Source organism: Ascaphus truei, unplaced genomic scaffold, assembly GCF_040206685.1.
Source record: "Ascaphus truei isolate aAscTru1 unplaced genomic scaffold, aAscTru1.hap1 HAP1_SCAFFOLD_311, whole genome shotgun sequence".
Taxonomy (NCBI): domain Eukaryota; kingdom Metazoa; phylum Chordata; class Amphibia; order Anura; family Ascaphidae; genus Ascaphus; species Ascaphus truei.
This window is the reverse complement of record NW_027456082.1, coordinates 343,734-363,173: the sequence shown is the minus strand read 5'-3', so window position 1 is coordinate 363,173 and position 19,440 is coordinate 343,734. Positions and strand designations below refer to the sequence as shown.

The 19,440-nt window shown below is 50.5% G+C and overlaps 1 protein-coding gene across 1 annotated transcript; it reads right to left on the bottom strand.

The window, feature by feature from the left end:
- Positions 1-1,089: 1,089 nt before the first annotated feature.
- On the bottom strand, positions 1,090-18,758 carry SERPINE1 (serpin family E member 1). The gene is made up of 9 exons (XM_075583303.1): positions 18,024-18,758; positions 15,975-16,219; positions 14,318-14,575; positions 13,514-13,708; positions 12,290-12,488; positions 8,204-8,304; positions 8,008-8,094; positions 2,698-2,781; positions 1,090-1,666 (listed from the first exon to the last, which is right to left on the bottom strand). The coding sequence occupies exons 1-9, from the start codon at positions 18,038-18,040 to the stop codon at positions 1,629-1,631; spliced, it is 1,224 nt and encodes a 407-aa protein (XP_075439418.1). The 5' UTR covers positions 18,041-18,758; the 3' UTR covers positions 1,090-1,628.
- Positions 18,759-19,440: the final 682 nt, after the last annotated feature.

Here is a 19,440-nt window from a genome sequence, read left to right as displayed (position 1 = left end):
TGGGACTTCTTCAAAATCTCTGTTCGCACGAAATAGTTTCAAGTGGGTCTTCTTTCTTCAACCTTGAAACTTTGCTGATGTCAGAGGTCGCATTGACGATGCGTTATTCTAATTTTTCGCGCCGTTAGTTTGGGTTGTTAAATTGGGGTTTGGTGTATTTGCGCCTGCTTGAGAAAAATTCTGTTGGGCACCGAAACGTCGGAAGAATGAAGTCATTTTGATTGAAAGTGGGGTGCCTGTACCTTACTGAGGGAGAGTGCCCTCTAATGAGTGAGACTGCCCTCCTGTGAGTGAGACTGCCCTCCCAATGAGTGGTGACTTCCCTCCCAATGAGTGGTGACTGCCCTCCCAATGAGTGGTGACTTCTCTCCCAATGAGTGGTGACTGCCCTCCCAATGAGTGGTGACTTCCCTCCCAATGAGTGGTGACTTCCCTCCCAATGAGTGGTGACTACCCTCCCAATGAGTGGTGACTACCCTCCCAATGAGTGGTGACTTCCCTCCCAATGAGTGGTGACTGCCCTCCCAATGAGTGGTGACTTCCCTCCCAATGAGTGGGAGTGCCCTCCCAATGAGTGGTGACTGCCCTCCCAATTAGTGAGACTGCCCTCCCAATGAGTGGTGACTGCCCTCCCAATGAGTGAGACTGCCCTCCCAATGAGTGAGACTGCCCTCCCAATGAGTGGTGACTGCCCTCCCAATGAGTGGTGACCTGCCCTCCCAATGAGTGGTTACTGCCCTCCTAATGAGTGAGACTGTCCCACAATAAGAGTGAGTCTGCCCTTCCAATGAGTAAGACTGCCCGTCCATTGAGTGGTTACTGCCCTCCTAATGAGTGAGGCTGTCCCACAATGAGTGAGTCTGCCCTTCCAATGAGTGAGACTGCCCTCCAATGGGTGAGATTGCCCTCCAATGAGTGAGACTGCCCTCCAATGGGTGAGACTGCCCTCCAATGGGTGAGACTGCCCTCCAATGGGTGAGACTGCCCTCCAATGGGTGAGACTGCCCTCCAATGAGTGAGGCTGTACTCCCAATGAGGGAGACTGGCCCCTAGTGACTGAGACTGCCCTCCCAATGAGTGAGACTAAGATATAAATAAATATATTTATTAAATACACAGTGTATATAAACCCCATGTGTGAGGCATAAATCATACTTCACAATACTTTGTAGTACTACATAATACTACTCATACTCTTTGATACTCTGTCACACTCCCATTAATCTCCCATACTCATTAATACTCTCCCATACTCCCTGATAGTTTCATAGTCACTTTCACTCTCCCATACTTCCCATTCCTCTCACACTCCCTGAGACTCTCGCACTCTGTTACACTCTCACACTCCCTGAGACTCTCGCACTCTGTTACACTCTCACACTCACTGAGACTTTACATTACTCTCACACTCTCACACGCCCATTGGTTTCTCGTACTTCATGATACTCTGTCATACTCCCTGATACTCTCTCAGCCCTCTTCCCCCACCCCGCAGGCTGACAGACGGGCGTTTGGCTCATGGGCGTTTTGGCTCGTCTCCCTGTCACTGTGAAAGACGGGGGGGACGTGGGACGACGACGACGAGCCCTGGGCGTCACCGCGCTGTCACGCAGGCGAGCGCGCCGTACTCAGGGCTCCATGACCTGTCCCAAGAAGAGCAGTGACCCTGCGAGACAAACAGAGAGAGCGTCACCGAGGCGTCTTACAAGTCGTGTGTTTTTAGCATCTCGTTAGGTTAACGTCCATGTGTAATTAGTGGGTATAATGTGTAATTAGCCTTTTGTGATGTTGACGTCTGTGTGTATTTAAGCTTCTAGCTACAGTAGGTTGATATCGAGGTGTAATTAGCCTCCCGTTAAGTTGAAGTCGCTATATAATCAGCCACTCGTTAGGTAGAAGGTGTGTAATTAGCCTTTCACAGTGTAGAAGTCTGTGTGTAATTAGCCTCTTGTTAGATTGAAAATCGGTGTGTCATTAGCCTCTATGGTTTAAGTCGGTGTGCAATTAGCCTTTCGTTAGCGGAACGGGACGTTGAGCCACAACAAAAACGTCGCCGGCATCAGGGCAGGTCGCCGCAAGATATTTTACCGCGATATCTGCCTGCACGCCCGACCCAACAAGCCAGGATTGCCATGCCCGCCATGCCATGCCCGCTCCGACAACTGCGTGTTTAAATGACCCCGCCTGGAACGGCTACACAGACTAGACAGGCCGCTCATGCGCGTCATCTTTAAATATCGTAGCGGTCTGTCTAGGCCGTGTAGCGGCCCCCACGCCGGACGCGTAAACATGCAGTTGTCGGAACTGGCGCTCGGGCACGGCAGACCTGACTTGTCGGGGTCGCTAACACGTCGAACAGCGGGCGTTCGGACGCGGGAGCGGATATGGCGGCTACACGTGTCCGGCGGCGAAATGCCAGTGGCGTTCTGGTCGCGGCCAAGCGTCCTAGATCGCTCGTTAGGTCGAAATCGGTGTGTAATTTCGGGAGCCAGTTAGGTATGGAGGACAGGGGGTGTAATTTAGAGGGGAACAATTAGTTTGAGTGGAAAATTATTTGGGGAGGATAAAGCAGTTATTGGGAGGAGGGCAAATTGTAGGTGGGGGGCAGTTATTGAAAAGGGGATTGCTGAGGGAGTCGTCAGGTTGTCCCGGTCAGGTCATGTGATGTTGGAGGTGGTGGCAGGTCCAGATCCTCACCGGTTGGGTTGTGTCTCACGATGAACAGGAAGGGACGATCCATGATGACCTCGAGAGGGGACATCCGGGCGAAGAAGACAGCGGCTGAAGGGGAAAGCAAGGGGTTAAACACAGCTCTCTGGCATAACTGACTACTGTCTCCTACCGAGCGGTCTCTTCCCAAACTGTGTGTCTTACCCCACCTGCCTCTTTTTCCTGTCTCTCTTCTGTAACTGGCTGTCGGTGTCACACCTTGGCGCCTGTCTCTGTATCCCAATTATCTCACTATTCTTTCTTTTTCTGTCTTCATACACGTGAAAGATACGCGCGCTCGTCTCTTTTAAACAAGACCCTCAGAACATTTATTAAGAATATATACGGTAGAAGACTATTAGAGCACGACGTTTCAGGGTATACACGATCCCTTCTTCTGGTGAAATACAGCTTATTGTGATCTCCTATCCCATCACAGGAGGACAATGCAATATGCAAAATGTAGTATCTAGAGCAGTGTTTTTCAACACGGTTCTTAGGAACACTTGGGTTCTCCGGGCATCCCTGAAGGGTTCCCTGCAATTTTCAGGCCATTTGAAAATTGTACCAAATACAGAAGAATCTACAATGCATCTGATCTCAGACGCGCTATTAGAGAGGGTTGGGGTTCCTTACAATGCATCTGATCTCAGACGCGCTATTAGAGAGGGCCGGGGTTCCTTACAATGCATCTGATCTCAGACGCGCTATTAGAGAGGGTTGGGGTTCCTTACAATGCATCTGATCTCAGACGCGCTATTAGAGAGGGTTGGGGTTCCTTACAATGCATCTGATCTCAGACGCGCTATTAGAGAGGGTTGGGGTTCCTTACAATGCATCTGATCTCAGACGCGCTATTAGAGAGGGATGGGGTTCCTTACAATGCATCTGATCTCAGACGCGCTATTAGAGAGGGTTGGGGTTCCTTACAATGCATCTGATCTCAGACGCGCTATTAGAGAGGGTCGGGGTTCCTTACAATGCATCTGATCTCAGACGCGCTATTAGAGTGGGTCGGGGTTCCTTACAATGCATCTGATCTCAGATGCGCTATTAGAGAGAGTTGGGGTTCCTTACAATGCATCTGATCTCAGACGCGCTATTAGAGAGGGTCGGGGTTCCTTACAATGCATCTGATCTCAGACGCGCTATTAGAGTGGGTTGGGGTTACTTACAATGCATCTGATCTCAGACGCGCTATTAGAGTGGGTTGGGGTTCCTTACAATGCATCTGATCTCAGACGCGCTATTAGAGAGGGTTGGGGTTCCTTACAATGTATCCGATCTCAGACGCGCTATTAGGGATAGTTGGGGTTCCTTACAATGCATCTGATCTCAGACGCGCTATTAGAGAAGGTTGGGGTTCCTTACAATGTATCCGATCTCAGACGCGCTATTAGGGAGAGTTGGGGTTCCTTACAATGCATCTGATCTCAGATGCGCTATTAGAGAGGGTTGGGGTTCCTTACAATGCATCTGATCTCAGACGCGCTATTAGAGAGGGTTGGGGTTCCTTATAATGCATATGATCTCAGACGCGCTATTAGAGAGGGATGAGGTTCCTTACAATGCATCTGATCTCAGACGCGCTATTAGAGAGGGTTGGGGTTCCTTACAATGCATCTGATCTCAGACGCGCTATTAGAGAGGGTTGGGGTTCCTTACAATGCATCTGATCTCAGACGCGCTATTAGAGTGGGTCGGGGTTCCTTACAATGCATCTGATCTCAGACGCGCTATTAGAGAGGGTTGGGGTTCCTTACAATGCATCTGATCTCAGACGCGCTATTAGAGAGGGTTGGGGTTCCTTACAATGCATCTGATCTCAGACGCGCTATTAGAGAGGGTTGGGGTTCCTTGCAATGCATCTGATCTCAGACGCGCTATTAGAGAGGGTTGGGGTTCCTTGCAATGCATCTGATCTCAGACGCGCTATTAGAGAGGGTTGGGGTTCCTTACAATGCATCTGATCTCAGACGCGCTATTAGAGTGGGTTGGGGTTCCTTACAATGCATCTGATCTCAGATGCGCTATTAGAGAGGGTTGGGGTTCCTTACAATGCATCTGATCTCAGACGCGCTATTAGAGAGGGTTGGGGTTCCTTACAATGCATCTGATCTCAGACGCGCTATTAGAGAGGGTTGGGGTTCCTTACAATGCCTCTGATCTCAGACACGCTATTAGAGAGGGTTGGGGTTCCTTACAATGCATCTGATCTCAGACGCGCTATTAGAGAGGGTTGGGGTTCCTTACAATGCATCTGATCTCAGACGCGCTATTAGAGAGGGTTGGGGTTCCTTACAATGCATCTGATCTCAGACGCGCTATTAGAGAGGGTTGGGGTTCCTTACAATGCATCTGATCTCAGATGCGCTATTAGAGAGAGTTGGGGTTCCTTACAATGCATCTGATCTCAGACGCGCTATTAGAGAGGGTCGGGGTTCCTTACAATGCATCTGATCTCAGACGCGCTATTAGAGAGGGTTGGGGTTCCTTACAATGCATCTGATCTCAGACGCGCTATTAGAGAGGGTTGGGGTTCCTTACAATGCATCTGATCTCAGACGCGCTATTAGAGAGGGTCGGGGTTCCTTACAATGCATCTGATCTCAGACGCGCTATTAGAGAGGGATGGGGTTCCTTACAATGCATCTGATCTCAGACGCGCTATTAGAGAAGGTTGGGGTTCCTTACAATGCATCTGATCTCAGACGCGCTATTAGAGTGGGTTGGGGTTCCTTACAATGCATCTGATCTCAGACGCGCTATTAGAGTGGGTTGGGGTTCCTTACAATGCATCTGATCTCAGACGCGCTATTAGAGAGGGTTGGGGTTCCTTACAATGTATCCGATCTCAGACGCGCTATTAGGGGTAGTTGGGGTTCCTTACAATGCATCTGATCTCAGACGCGCTATTAGAGAAGGTTGGGGTTCCTTACAATGTATCCGATCTCAGACGCGCTATTAGGGAGAGTTGGGGTTCCTTACAATGCATCTGATCTCAGACGCGCTATTAGAGAGGGTTGGGGTTCCTTACAATGCATCTGATCTCAGACGCGCTATTAGAGAGGGTTGGGGTTCCTTATAATGCATATGATCTCAGACGCGCTATTAGAGAGGGATGAGGTTCCTTACAATGCATCTGATCTCAGACGCGCTATTAGAGAGGGTTGGGGTTCCTTACAATGCATCTGATCTCAGACGCGCTATTAGAGAGGGTTGGGGTTCCTTACAATGCATCTGATCTCAGACGCGCTATTAGAGTGGGTCGGGGTTCCTTACAATGCATCTGATCTCAGACGCGCTATTAGAGAGGGTTGGGGTTCCTTACAATGCATCTGATCTCAGACGCGCTATTAGAGAGGGTTGGGGTTCCTTGCAATGCATCTGATCTCAGACGCGCTATTAGAGAGGGTTGGGGTTCCTTACAATGCATCTGATCTCAGACGCGCTATTAGAGTGGGTTGGGGTTCCTTACAATGCATCTGATCTCAGATGCGCTATTAGAGAGGGTTGGGGTTCCTTACAATGCATCTGATCTCAGACACGCTATTAGAGAGGGTTGGGGTTCCTTACAATGCATCTGATCTCAGACGCGCTATTAGAGAGGGTTGGGGTTCCTTACAATGCATCTGATCTCAGACGCGCTATTAGAGAGGGTTGGGGTTCCTTACAATGCATCTGATCTCAGACGCGCTATTAGAGAGGGTTGGGGTTCCTTACAATGCATCTGATCTCAGACGCGCTATTAGAGAGGGTTGGGGTTCCTTACAATGCATCTGATCTCAGACGCGCTATTAGAGAGGGTTGGGGTTCCTTACAATGCATCTGATCTCAGATGCGCTATTAGAGAGAGTTGGGGTTCCTTACAATGCATCTGATCTCAGACGCGCTATTAGAGAGGGTCGGGGTTCCTTACAATGCATCTGATCTCAGACGCGCTATTAGAGAGGGTTGGGGTTCCTTACAATGCATCTGATCTCAGACGCGCTATTAGAGAGGGTTGGGGTTCCTTACAATGCATCTGATCTCAGACGCGCTATTAGAGAGGGTCGGGGTTCCTTACAATGCATCTGATCTCAGACGCGCTATTAGAGAGGGATGGGGTTCCTTACAATGCATCTGATCTCAGACGCGCTATTAGAGAAGGTTGGGGTTCCTTACAATGCATCTGATCTCAGACGCGCTATTAGAGTGGGTTGGGGTTCCTTACAATGCATCTGATCTCAGACGCGCTATTAGAATGGGTTGGGGTTCCTTACAATGCATCTGATCTCAGACGCGCTATTAGAGAGGGTTGGGGTTCCTTACAATGTATCCGATCTCAGACGCGCTATTAGGGATAGTTGGGGTTCCTTACAATGCATCTGATCTCAGACGCGCTATTAGAGAAGGTTGGGGTTCCTTACAATGTATCCGATCTCAGACGCGCTATTAGGGAGAGTTGGGGTTCCTTACAATGCATCTGATCTCAGACGCGCTATTAGAGAGGGTTGGGGTTCCTTACAATGCATCTGATCTCAGACGCGCTATTAGAGAGGGTTGGGGTTCCTTATAATGCATATGATCTCAGACGCGCTATTAGAGAGGGATGAGGTTCCTTACAATGCATCTGATCTCAGACGCGCTATTAGAGAGGGTTGGGGTTCCTTACAATGCATCTGATCTCAGACGCGCTATTAGAGAGGGTTGGGGTTCCTTACAATGCATCTGATCTCAGACGCGCTATTAGAGAGGGTTGGGGTTCCTTACAATGCATCTGATCTCAGACGCGCTATTAGAGAGGGTTGGGGTTCCTTACAATGCATCTGATCTCAGACGCGCTATTAGAGAGAGTTGGGGTTCCTTACAATGCATCTGATCTCAGACGCGCTATTAGAGAGGGTTGGGGTTCCTTACAATGCATCTGATCTCAGACGCGCTATTAGAGAGGGTTGGGGTTCCTTACAATGCATCTGATCTCAGACGCGCTATTAGAGAGGGTTGGGGTTCCTTACAATGCATCTGATCTCAGATGCGCTATTATATATATATATATATCTACTAGATACACTCTGAAACACTAACGGGAAGTGCAGGGCAAGTACTTTTTCTTCTTGGTTTCTTTCTCTGTCTCCCAGTCTCCCCATCGCTCGCTCTCATATCTCTTCTGTCTTTGGTTGTCTCTTCCTTTCCCAAAGCCCGGAGACTCTCTCCATAGTTGTCACTCCCCCCGCCCCTACTTCCCAGACTGTCTCCCTTCTACTGTTCCTTTCCCCAGCTGCCTTGCACTTTCTTTTTTTCGGGGCTGTCTCTCACCAGTAGCTGCGGACGCTCTCGTCCCACTCTCGGTCACCTCCACCTTGATTTTCTGGAAGGCTTGAGACACGTAGAGAGGTCTCTCGGCTAAAACCAAAAAGAGAGACAGTGTGAGTGCAAGCCTGTTCTACCCAGCCCTGTCAGACCGACAAGACCAACCTCTTGTGTTCCCATTATCTCCTCTGCTGTCACTTACGAGACAGGCGGCTGAAGTCTGCAGTCTCCGCGCTGAACATGTCGGTGACACCGAGACGCTCCAAAGGAGACTTTAGATCCACCTCACTCTGCAAGGAGAACCTGGGGACAAGGTTACACGTTATTACACGAGGACATGTCATGGCACAGGGACACAATACAACATTGGGACAGATATGACACGGGGACATGTAACTATACAGGGACACTGACACATCATGATAAAAGGGCACTTTATTACACAGGGACACCCATAGCTCTGTGTCACTGTGTCACCCTACGGGGGGAGGGACGAGCTCATAGCTTCCTTCTGTCTGTGTCACTGTGTCACCCTGCGGGGGGAGGGACAGACTCATAGCTCCCTTCTGTCTGTGTCACCCTGCGGGGGGAGGGACAGACTCATAGCTCCCTTCTGTCTGTGTCACTGTGTCACCCTGCGGGGGGAGGGACAGTCTCATAGCTCCCTTCTGTCTGTGTCACTGTGTCACCCTGTGGGGGGAGGGACAGACTCATAGCTCCCTTCTGTCTGTGTCACTGTGTCACCCTGCGGGGGGAGGGACAGACTCAGCTCCCTTCTGTCTGTGTCACTGTGTCACCCTGCGGGGGAGGGACAGACTCATAGCTCCCTTCTGTCTGTGTCACTGTGTCACCCTGCGGGGGAGGGACAGGCTCATAGCTCCCTTCTGTCTGTGTCACTGTGTCACCCTGCGGGGGGAGGGACAGACTCATAGCTCCCTTCTGTCTGTGTCACTGTGTCACCCAGCGGGGGGAGGGACAGGCTCATAGTTCCCTTCTGTCTGTGTCACTGTGTCAGCCTGCGGGGGGAGGGACAGGCTCATAGCTCCCTTCTGTCTGTGTCACTGTGTCACCCTGCGGGGGGAGGGACAGTCTCATAGCTCCCTTCTGTCTGTGTCACTGTGTCACCCTGCGGGGGGAGGGACAGGCTCATAGCTCCCTTCTGTCTGTGTCACTGTGTCACCCTGCGGGGGGAGGGACAGGCTCATAGCTCCCTTCTGTCTGTGTCACTGTGTCACCCTGCGGGGGGAGGGACAGGCTCATAGCTCCCTTCTGTCTGTGTCACTGTGTCACCCTGCGGGGGGAGGGACAGGCTCATAGCTCCCTTCTGTCTGTGTCACTGTGTCACCCTGCGGGGGGAGGGACAGGCTCATAGCTCCCTTCTGTCTGTGTCACTGTGTCACCCTGCGGGGGGAGGGACAGACTCATAGCTCCCTTCTGTCTGTGTCACTGTGTCACCCTGCGGGGGGAGGGACAGACTCATAGCTCCCTTCTGTCTGTGTCACTGTGTCACCCTGCGGGGGAGGGACAGACTCATAGCTCCCTTCTGTCTGTGTCACTGTGTCACCCTGCGGGGGGAGGGACAGGCTCATAGCTCCCTTCTGTCTGTGTCACTGTGTCACCCTGCGGGGGGAGGGACAGACTCATAGCTCCCTTCTGTCTGTGTCACTGTGTCACCCTGCGGGGGGAGGGACAGACTCATAGCTCCCTTCTGTCTGTGTCACTGTGTCACCCTGCGGGGGGGGGACAGACTCATAGCTCCCTTCTGTCTGTGTCACTGTGTCACCCTGCGGGGGGAGAGACAGACTCATAGCTCCCTTCTGTCTGTGTCACTGTGTCACCCTGCGGGGGAGGGACAGACTCATAGCTCCCTTCTGTCTGTGTCACTGTGTCACCCCGCGGGGGGAGGGACAGACTCATAGCTCCCTTCTGTCTGTGTCACTGTGTCATGGAACAGACAGCGTATGGGAGCGGGACACACCATATGTGAAAAGATAAATCAAACAGTGTACAGTGCAACACTGTATGTAACGGAAATGCTGGATCAGCTTCAGAACCCTCCAATGGTTATACTCACATATGTGTGAGCTGACTAAGCATGTCACACAATAACCTCACAAACGCGCACTCACGTCGTGCAATAACAATAAGCACAGGATAATCAGCGCGGAGCGAGGACGACCTCCCCACTCCTCGTGTCAGGACCGCGCTGCTGGGCACGAACGTCGAGCGGCTGCTGCTCCTTGATGCGGCCGCTAGAAGCAGCAGGACTGCTCCGCGAGGCCCTATCATGAGGTGGCTCCGTCTCCTCTCAGATCCTACGCGTTTCGCAATCTAAAAATACCTTCGGATCCTACGCGTTTCGCAATCTAAAAATGGCTTCGGCAATTGCGAAACGCGTAGGATCTGAGAGGAGACGGAGCCACCTCCGGATAGGGCCTCGCGGAGCGGTCCTGCTGCTTCTAGCGGCCGCATCAAGGAGCAGCAGCCGCTCGACGTTCGTGTCCAGCAGCGCGGTCCTGACACAGTGAGAGAGGAGTGGGGAGGTCGTCCTCGCTCCGCGCTGATTATCCTGTGCTTGTTGTTATTGCACGACGTGAGTGCGCGTTTGTGAGGTTATTGTGTATTACATTTTCTGCATATACAGTCTGCGCCGCGGTGCGCTCTTGTCTTGTACCATAGGACACCGTGCAGCTCCCCTCATCCCAGAGGTCACTTGGTTCGCCCTGGATCCGTGTCACTGCACATCAAACGATTGCGTGTGACATGCCTAGTCAGCTCACACATATGTGAGTATAACCATTGGAGGGTTCTGAAGCTGATCCAGCATTTCCGTTACATACAGTGTTGCACTGTACACTGTTTGATTGATCTTTTCACATATGGTGTGTCCCGCTCCCATACGCTGTCTGTTCCATGTTCTCTAAGGAAAAAGAAGACTTTTCCCCACACGTAGTGCGAGTGGGACTACCTTTTTGTGATTATTTGGTGTCACTGTGGGTTTATGAGTGTCACTTTTGAGTCTGTTCCAAATTTTCTCGCTCGTGGTGTCATGTTCACGTTTCACCACTAGAGGTCATTTGTTCACGACTGGATTTTCCCTATCTCACTGTATCTCTGCCTTTCTGTTATAATCTCCACCTGTCGCGCCATTCCTGTGTTTGTGTTTGCATATCTGTGTCACTGTGTCACCCTGCGGGGGGAGGGACAGACTCATAGCTCCCTTCTGTCTGTGTCACGGTGTCACCCTGCGGGGGGAGGGACAGACTCATAGCTCCCTTCTGTCTGTGTCACTGTGTCACCCTGCGGGGGGAGGGACAGGCTCATATCTCCCTCCTGTCTGTGTCACTGTGTCACCCTGCGGGGGGAGGGACAGGCTCATAGCTCCCTTCTGTCTGTGTCACTGTGTCACCCTGTGGGGGGAGGGACAGACTCCTAGCTCCCTTCTGTCTGTGTCACCCTGCGGGGGAGGGACAGGCTCATAGCTCCCTTCTGTCTGTGTCACTGTGTCACCCTGCGGGGGGAGGGACAGACTCATAGCTCCCTTCTGTCTGTATCACTGTGTCACCCTGCGGGGGGAGGGACAGGCTCATAGCTCCCTTCTGTCTGTGTCACTGTGTCACCCTGCGGGGGGAGGGACAGGCTCATAGCTCCCTTCTGTCTGTGTCACTGTGTCACTCTGCGGGGGGAGGGACAGTCTCATAGCTCCCTTCTGTCTGTGTCACTGTGTCACCCTGCGGGGGGAGGGACAGGCTCATAGCTCCCTTCTGTCTGTGTCACCCTGCGGGGGGAGGGACAGGCTCATAGCTCCCTTCTGTCTGTGTCACTGTGTCACCCTGCGGGGGGAGGGACAGGCTCATAGCTCCCTTCTGTCTGTGTCACTGTGTCACCCTGCGGGGGGAGGGACAGTCTCATAGCTCCCTTCTGTCTGTGTTACTGTGTCACTCTGCGGGGGGAGGGACAGTCTCATAGCTCCCTTCTGTCTGTGTCACTGTGTCACCCTGCGGGGGAGGGACAGACTCATAGCTCCCTTCTGTCTGTGTCACCCTGCGGGGGGTGGGACAGGCTCATAGCTCCCTTCTGTCTGTGTCACTGTGTCACCCTGCGGGGGGAGGGACAGGCTCATAGCTCCCTTCTGTCTGTGTCACTGTGTCACCCTGCGGGGGAGGGACAGATTCATAACTCCCTTCTGTCTGTGTCACTGTGTCACCCTGCGGGGGGAGGGACAGTCTCATAGCTCCCTTCTGTCTGTGTCACCGCGTCACTTTCCGGAGGGAAGAACAGTTCTTACTTGGGCAGAACGAGGAGGCGGGTCGCTCGCACCATGCTCGCTTTCCATTGGCTAATGAGTTTGGGCGTCAGGATGTCGGTGATCACAGACAGGGGGACACCCTTCTCATAGGGGGCAGCGATCAGCATGCTAAGTTCTGTCCCCTCGTACGGCAGCTCGATGACATCATAGAACTCTCCGTCCTTGGTTGTGAACTCACCTGCAGGGGGAAGTCACCATGAGTATTATAAGTGTGTTACTCTAGCTTACAGGCACCAGTAAGCAGCACATTGCAATTCACAAGTTACATATATCAATGCAGTGTCTGTCTCTGTGTGTGTGTGTCTGTCTGTGTCTTTGTGTGTGTGTGTCTTTGTGTGTGTGTGTCTTTGTGTCTTTGTGTGTGTGTGTGTGTGTGTGTGTATCTGTGTGTGTGTGTCTCTGTATCTGTGTGTTTGCATCTCTGTGTGTCTGTGTCTCTGTGTGTCTGTGTCTCTGTGTGTCTCTGTCTGTGTCTCTGTCTGTGTGTCTGTGTGTCTGCATCTCTGTGTGTCTGTGTGTCTGTGTCTCTGTCTGTGTGTCTGCATCTCTGTGTGTCTGTGTCTCTGTCTGTGTGTCTGCATCTCTGTGTGTCTATGTCTCTGTGTGTCTGTGTCTCTCTGTGTCTGTGTCTATGTGTCTGTGTGTTTGCATCTCTGTGTGTCTGTGTGTCTCTGTCTCTGTGTCTCTGTGTGTCTCTGTGTCTGTGTCTCTGTGTCTCTGTCTGTGTGTCTGTGTCTCTGTCTCTGTGTCTCTGTCTGTGTGTCTGTGTCTCTGTGTGTCTCTGTGTCTGTGTCTCTGTGTCTCTGTCTGTGTGTCTGTGTCTGTGTCTCTGTGTCTCTGTGTCTGTGTCTCTGTCTGTGTGTCTGTGTCTGTGTCTCTGTCTGTGTGTCTGAGTCTGTGTCTCTGTGTGTCTCTGTGTCTGTGTCTCTGTGTCTCTGTCTGTGTGTCTGTGTCTCTGTGTCTCTGTCTGTGTGTCTGTGTCTCTGTCTGTGTGTCTGTGTGTCTGTGGTTTCCATGCTGTTTTCAGTATTTTTAATGTATATTTACCCCTCAGTGGGGTAGGTATGCTTCCATAGTGTCTCCTGTACTGCTTGCTTGGTATTTATTTACCCCTTAGTGGGATAGTTATATATTTCCATGTTATCTCCTGTAACATGTGGTAGATATTTGCCCCACAACGGGGTATTTGGATAGGACACTCACTATAGTTGTACCGCCCGGTATTTGCCATCATGGCGACTTGCACCCGAGACCCATCAGATCGGTAGAATGGCCGATCACGAGTCGCTTTCTCCGGGAACGGGAGGAGCCAGCGACCCCCGAAATGCACAGCGCTGAGCAGGACGAGGCGGGTGAGAGGGGGGAGGGAGGTGCTCCCCAACAAATCCTGGATCATCCCTGAGAGAGGAGAGGAGTGTCAGAGCAGGGAGAGAAGAGGACGGCCAGAGGAGGGAGAGAAATGTCAGAGCAGGGAGAGAAAAGGAAGGGGGAGAGAAGAGAGGAGGGATAGAAGAGGATGAGAGGAGGGAGAGGAGTGTCAGAACGGAGAGAAAAGGAGGTAGAGGAGAAGAGGAGGGTCAGAGGGGGGAGGGAGGAGAGTCAGAGCAGCCCCCAAGGAAATCCCAGATCACCTGGCATGGAAAGGGTTAACCATCTGATCTCGTCTCTCTTGGCCTCTCTTCCTCCCTCTCCTCTGGTGGCTTTTTCTCCTTCTTTTGACCTCTCTGACCTACCCATGGGCTTCTCCCCAGCTTTGCTTTGCCCTGTATCCTTACCCCCATCCCCCGGACCTTTACCCATCATTGACATGTCCACTTCCTCCCCTCTTCCCTTTCCGACCTTCCCCTGACATTTCACCCCAGTGGACCTCTTGTGCCCTTTGACCTCCCAAGCGCCCTGAACTTTTCATGACCTTTTAACCTTCAGTGTGCCTCTTATCTGCCTGACCTTCCCCCAGCCAATGGCCTCTCCCCGTCCCACCCCAAGACCTTTCACCCATGCCCTCACCTTGGGTGTGGTTCTCTACCCAATGGTTCAGGATGTCCCTGGCCTGTGACTGGTCTGTGAAGTTGACTTGGGTTACATGGCGCTGGAAGGTGGTGTGGAATCTCCGCAGGAAGCCGGGGGTCAGAGGAAGGTCGCGCTGCACAAAGAGACCGTCCGCAATGTGCACCGACCCCGGGTCATCCGTGAGGACCTCGCTGGAACCCGGGGATCCGCATATTGTCTCTCTCAGCCTGCGGACAGAAGCAGTCACAGCCCGCTCTGCAAGACAGAGGGGGGAGTTAGGGGGAGATACATATACACCCCAACACTGATACCTGTATCTTTCACTCACACATCCCAATACATTACTACAACACCTAATACCCATAATGTTACCTCCCGATACCATCATTACTGCACACTCTCACATCCCAATACATTACTACTACACCTAATACCCGTAATGTTACCTCCCGATACCATCATTACTGCCCACTCACACATCCCAATACATTACTACTACTGCACCTAATACCCGTAATGTTACCTCCGATACCATCATTACTGCACACTCACACATCCCAATACATTACTACTACACCTAATACCCATAATATTACCTCCCGATACCATCATTACTGCACACTCACACATCCCAATACATTACTACTACACCTAATACCCGTAATGTTACCTCCCGATACCATCATTACTGCACACTCTCACATCCCAATACATTACTACTACTGCACCTAATACCCATAATGTTACCTCCCGATACCTTCATTACTGCACACTCACACATCCCAATACATTACTACTACACCTAATACCCATAATGTTACCTCCCGATACCATCATTACTGCACACTCACACATCCCAATACATTACTACTGCACCTAATACCCATAATGTTACCTCCGATACCATCATTACTGCACACTCACACATCCCAATACATTACTACTACTGCACCTAATACCCATAATGTTACCTCCCGATACCTTCATTACTGCACACTCACACATCCCAATACATTACTACTACACCTAATACCCATAATGTTACCTCCCGATACCATCATTACTGCCAACTCACACATCCCAATACATTACTACTACACCTAATACCCGTAATGTTACCTCCCGATACATCATTACTGCACAATCACACATCCCAATACATTATTACTGCACCTTATACCCGTAACATTACCTCCTTATACCATCGCAAGCTGTAATTGTGTCTTTCACTAACAAATCACCATCTGTTACTAATTCAGGTAATACCTATAATACCTCACTGATACCAACATAGCCCTTCCTAATACCACCAAATACCCCAGTACGTCTAATCAATAATTCTAAACATCCAAGAATTCCTCACTCATACTCTAGTATCTGATTCAGTACACACGTTTATATACCAAAACAATGCACTAATACCCCAGTAACTATTTCTGCAGCCCCCTTACACCCCCTTCATACAGTATGTAATTACTAGCCACTTATACCATAGTACCTAATACTAATGGTCCAATACACTCCTTCCAAACAAGACAAGTATCTGTGGTATTCATACGTCCCATGTCATCCTGAATACTTGCTAATACTCAAATACCCATCACTAGTACTCCTGTTTAGTTGATGCCCCCGTTCTGTATCTGCTCGCTCTCACCTTTGGGTCCATACTGCAGGGATCTGTGGATCTGATCCAGCGTTGCCCCCGCCGCCCCGGCCTGGAGTATGTTTAGAGCAGAGGTCGCCCCATAGGGCGAGAAGCCCAGGTTCCTCTCCCCGTGATCCCGCAGAACCTCACGGAACAGGCGTACCCCCAAATCAGCGCCCCGGCGCGCCATGCGGACCAGCGGAGGGGGACCAGCGGCTACCGAGGTCAGGGAGAGGAGGGTGACCACTATCAGCCTGGGGAGGAGAGAGGTGAGGAGGAGGAGGGTCAGCGAGATCAAATTGTAGGAGAGGAGTCCGCATGATGAAAGTATTGGGGAAGAGAGGGTCAGCATGAAGGTATGGGGGGAGAGAGGAGAGGGGTCAGTATGATGAAGGTATGGAGGAGAGGAGAGGGTCAGCAGGATGAAGGTATGGGGGAAGAGGAGAGGGTCAGCATGATGAAAGTATTGGGGAGAGAGGAGAGGGGTCAGTATGATGAAGGTATGGGGGAAGAGGAGAGGGTCAACAGGATGAAGGTATGGGGGAAGAGGAGAGGGTCAGCAGGATGAAAGTATGGGGAGAGAGAGGAGAGGGGTCAGTATGATGAAAGTATTGGGGGAGAGAGGAGAGGGGTCAGTATGATGAAAGTATTGGGGGAGAGAGGAGAGGGTCAGCAGGATGAAAGTATGGGGAGAGAGAGGAGAGGGGTCAGTATGATGAAAGTATTGGGGGAGAGAGGAGAGGGTCAGCAGGATGAAAGTATGGGGAGAGAGAGGAGAGGGGTCAGTATGATGAAAGTATTGGGGGAGAGAGGAGAGGGTCAGCAGGATGAAAGTATGGGGGAGAGGAGAGGGGTCAGTATGATGAAAGTATTGGGGGAGAGAGGAGAGGGGTCAGTATGATGAAGGTATGGGGGAGAGGAGATGGTCAGCAGGATGAAGGTATGGGGGAAGAGGAGAGGGTCAGCATGATGAAAGTATTGGGGAGAGAGGAGAGGGGTCAGTATGATGAAGGTATGGGGGAAGAGGAGAGGGTCAGCAGGATGAAGGTATGGGGGAAGAGGAGAGGGTCAGCATGATGAAAGTATGGGGAGAGAGGAGAGGGGTCAGTATGATGAAAGTATTGGGGGAGAGAGGAGAGGGGTCAGTATGATGAAAGTATTGGGGGAGAGAGGAGAGGGTCAGCAGGATGAAAGTATGGGGAGAGAGAGGAGAGGGGTCAGTATGATGAAAGTATTGGGGGAGAGAGGAGAGGGTCAGCAGGATGAAAGTATGGGGGAGAGGAGAGGGGTCAGTATGATGAAAGTATTGGGGGAGAGAGGAGAGGGTCAGCAGGATGAAAGTATGGGGGAGAGGAGAGGGGTCAGTATGATGAAAGTATTGGGGGAGAGAGGAGAGGGTCAGCAGGATGAAAGTTTGGGGGGTGGGGTCAGTATGATGAAAGTATTGGGGGAGAGAGGAGATGGTCAGCAGGATGAAGGTATGGGGGAAGAGGAGACGGTCAGCATGATGAAAGTATGGGGGGAGAGAGGAGAGGGTCAGCAGGATGAAGGTATGGGGGAGAGGAGAGGGTCAGCAGGATGAAGGTATGGGGGAGAGGAGAGGGGTCAGTATGATGAAAGTATTGGGGGAGAGAGGAGAGGGGTCAGTATGATGAAAGTATTGGGGGAGAGAGGAGAGGGGTCAGTATGATGAAGGTATGGGGGAAGAGGAGAGGGTCAGCATGATGAAGGTATGGGGGAAGAGGAGAGGGTTAGCAGGATTACAGTATGGGGGAGAGGGGTCAGCGTGATGAAAATTTTGGGGGGTGGAGAGGTCAGGAGTGGAGAGGTCAACGTGATTAAAGTGTTGGGGGAGAGGAGAGGGTCAGCAGGATGAACGTATTGGGGGGAGAGGAGAGGGTCAGTGTGATGAAAGTATTGGGGGGAGAGAGGTCAGCGTGATGAAAATATGGGGGGAGAAAGTGAGAGGCAGAAAACATGACTTAGTCAGGTTGCTGAGGTCCTTGGCCGCAGAGCTGACACTCGTACAACATCCCTCCAGACTACGGGCGCACTCACCTCATCTTATCCATCATCCGCTCCAGGCTCTGACACTCCAGATGTTGTGTGGACGCTGGACTCTCAGGCTCTGACACTCCAGATGTTGTGTGGACGCTGGACTCTCAGGCTCTTGACACTCCAGATGTTGTGTGGACGCTGGACTCTCAGGCTCGGACACTCCAGATGTTGTGTGGACGCTGGACTCTCAGGCTCTGACACTCCAGATGTTGTGTGGACGCTGGACTCTCAGGCTCTTGACACTCCAGATGTTGTGTGGACGCTGGACTCTCAGGCTCTTGACACTCCAGCTGTTTATACCAGAGGCTCTGAGGCTCCCAGCTGTTGTGTGACTGAGCAGTGCCGGCTCTGACTTTATACCCACTCCCCTCCTGACGCTCCTCCCCGGGTGTTTCCCAACACGTGAGGAAACCCTCAGCTCTGCCTGGAATTCCAGATGTGAATAATACCACCGCCCCCCTCCCGTGTCTCGCCCTGTCAGAGCACGGCTGAACTGTTCTAATGTGTGCTGATATATATATTTATTTATAAAAACGTGTTACCAGGAAGTAATACAGTGAGAGTTACCGCTCGTTTTCATGTGTGTCCTGGGCACAGAGTTATGGTAACAGATTCATGGTTACAAATACATAGTTACATTATGTGAGCAGGGTTAAACATTATATACAAGACATTACATGCACAGTTAGGGATAATATATGTTATAGGCGTATGTAACAGTTACAGGTAATATATATTATAGGCGTATGTAACAGTTACAGATAATATACATTATAGGCGTATGTAACAGTTACAGATAATATACGTTATAGGCGTATGTAACAGTTACAGATAATATACATTATAGGCGTATGTAACAGTTACAGATAATATACGTTATAGGCGTATGTAACAGTTACAGATAATATACGTTATAGGCGTATGTAACAGTTACAGATAATATATATTATAGGCGTATGTAACAGTTACAGATAATATATATTATAGGCGTATGTAACAGTTACAGATAATATATATTATAGGCGTATGTAACAGTTACAGGTCATATATATTATAGACGTATGTAACAGTTACAGATAATATATATTATAGGCGTATGTAACAGTTACAGATAATATATATTATAGGCGTATGTAACAGTTACAGATAATATATATTATAGGCGTATGTAACAGTTACAGGTAATATATATTATAGGCGTATGTAAAAGTTACAGATAATATATATTATAGGCGTATGTAACAGTTACAGATAATATATATTATAGGCGTATGTAACAGTTACAGATAATATATATTATAGGCGTATGTAACAGTTACAGATAATATATATTATAGGCGTATGTAACAGTTACAGGTAATATATATTATAGGCGTATGTAACAGTTACAGATAATATATATTATAGGCGTATGTAA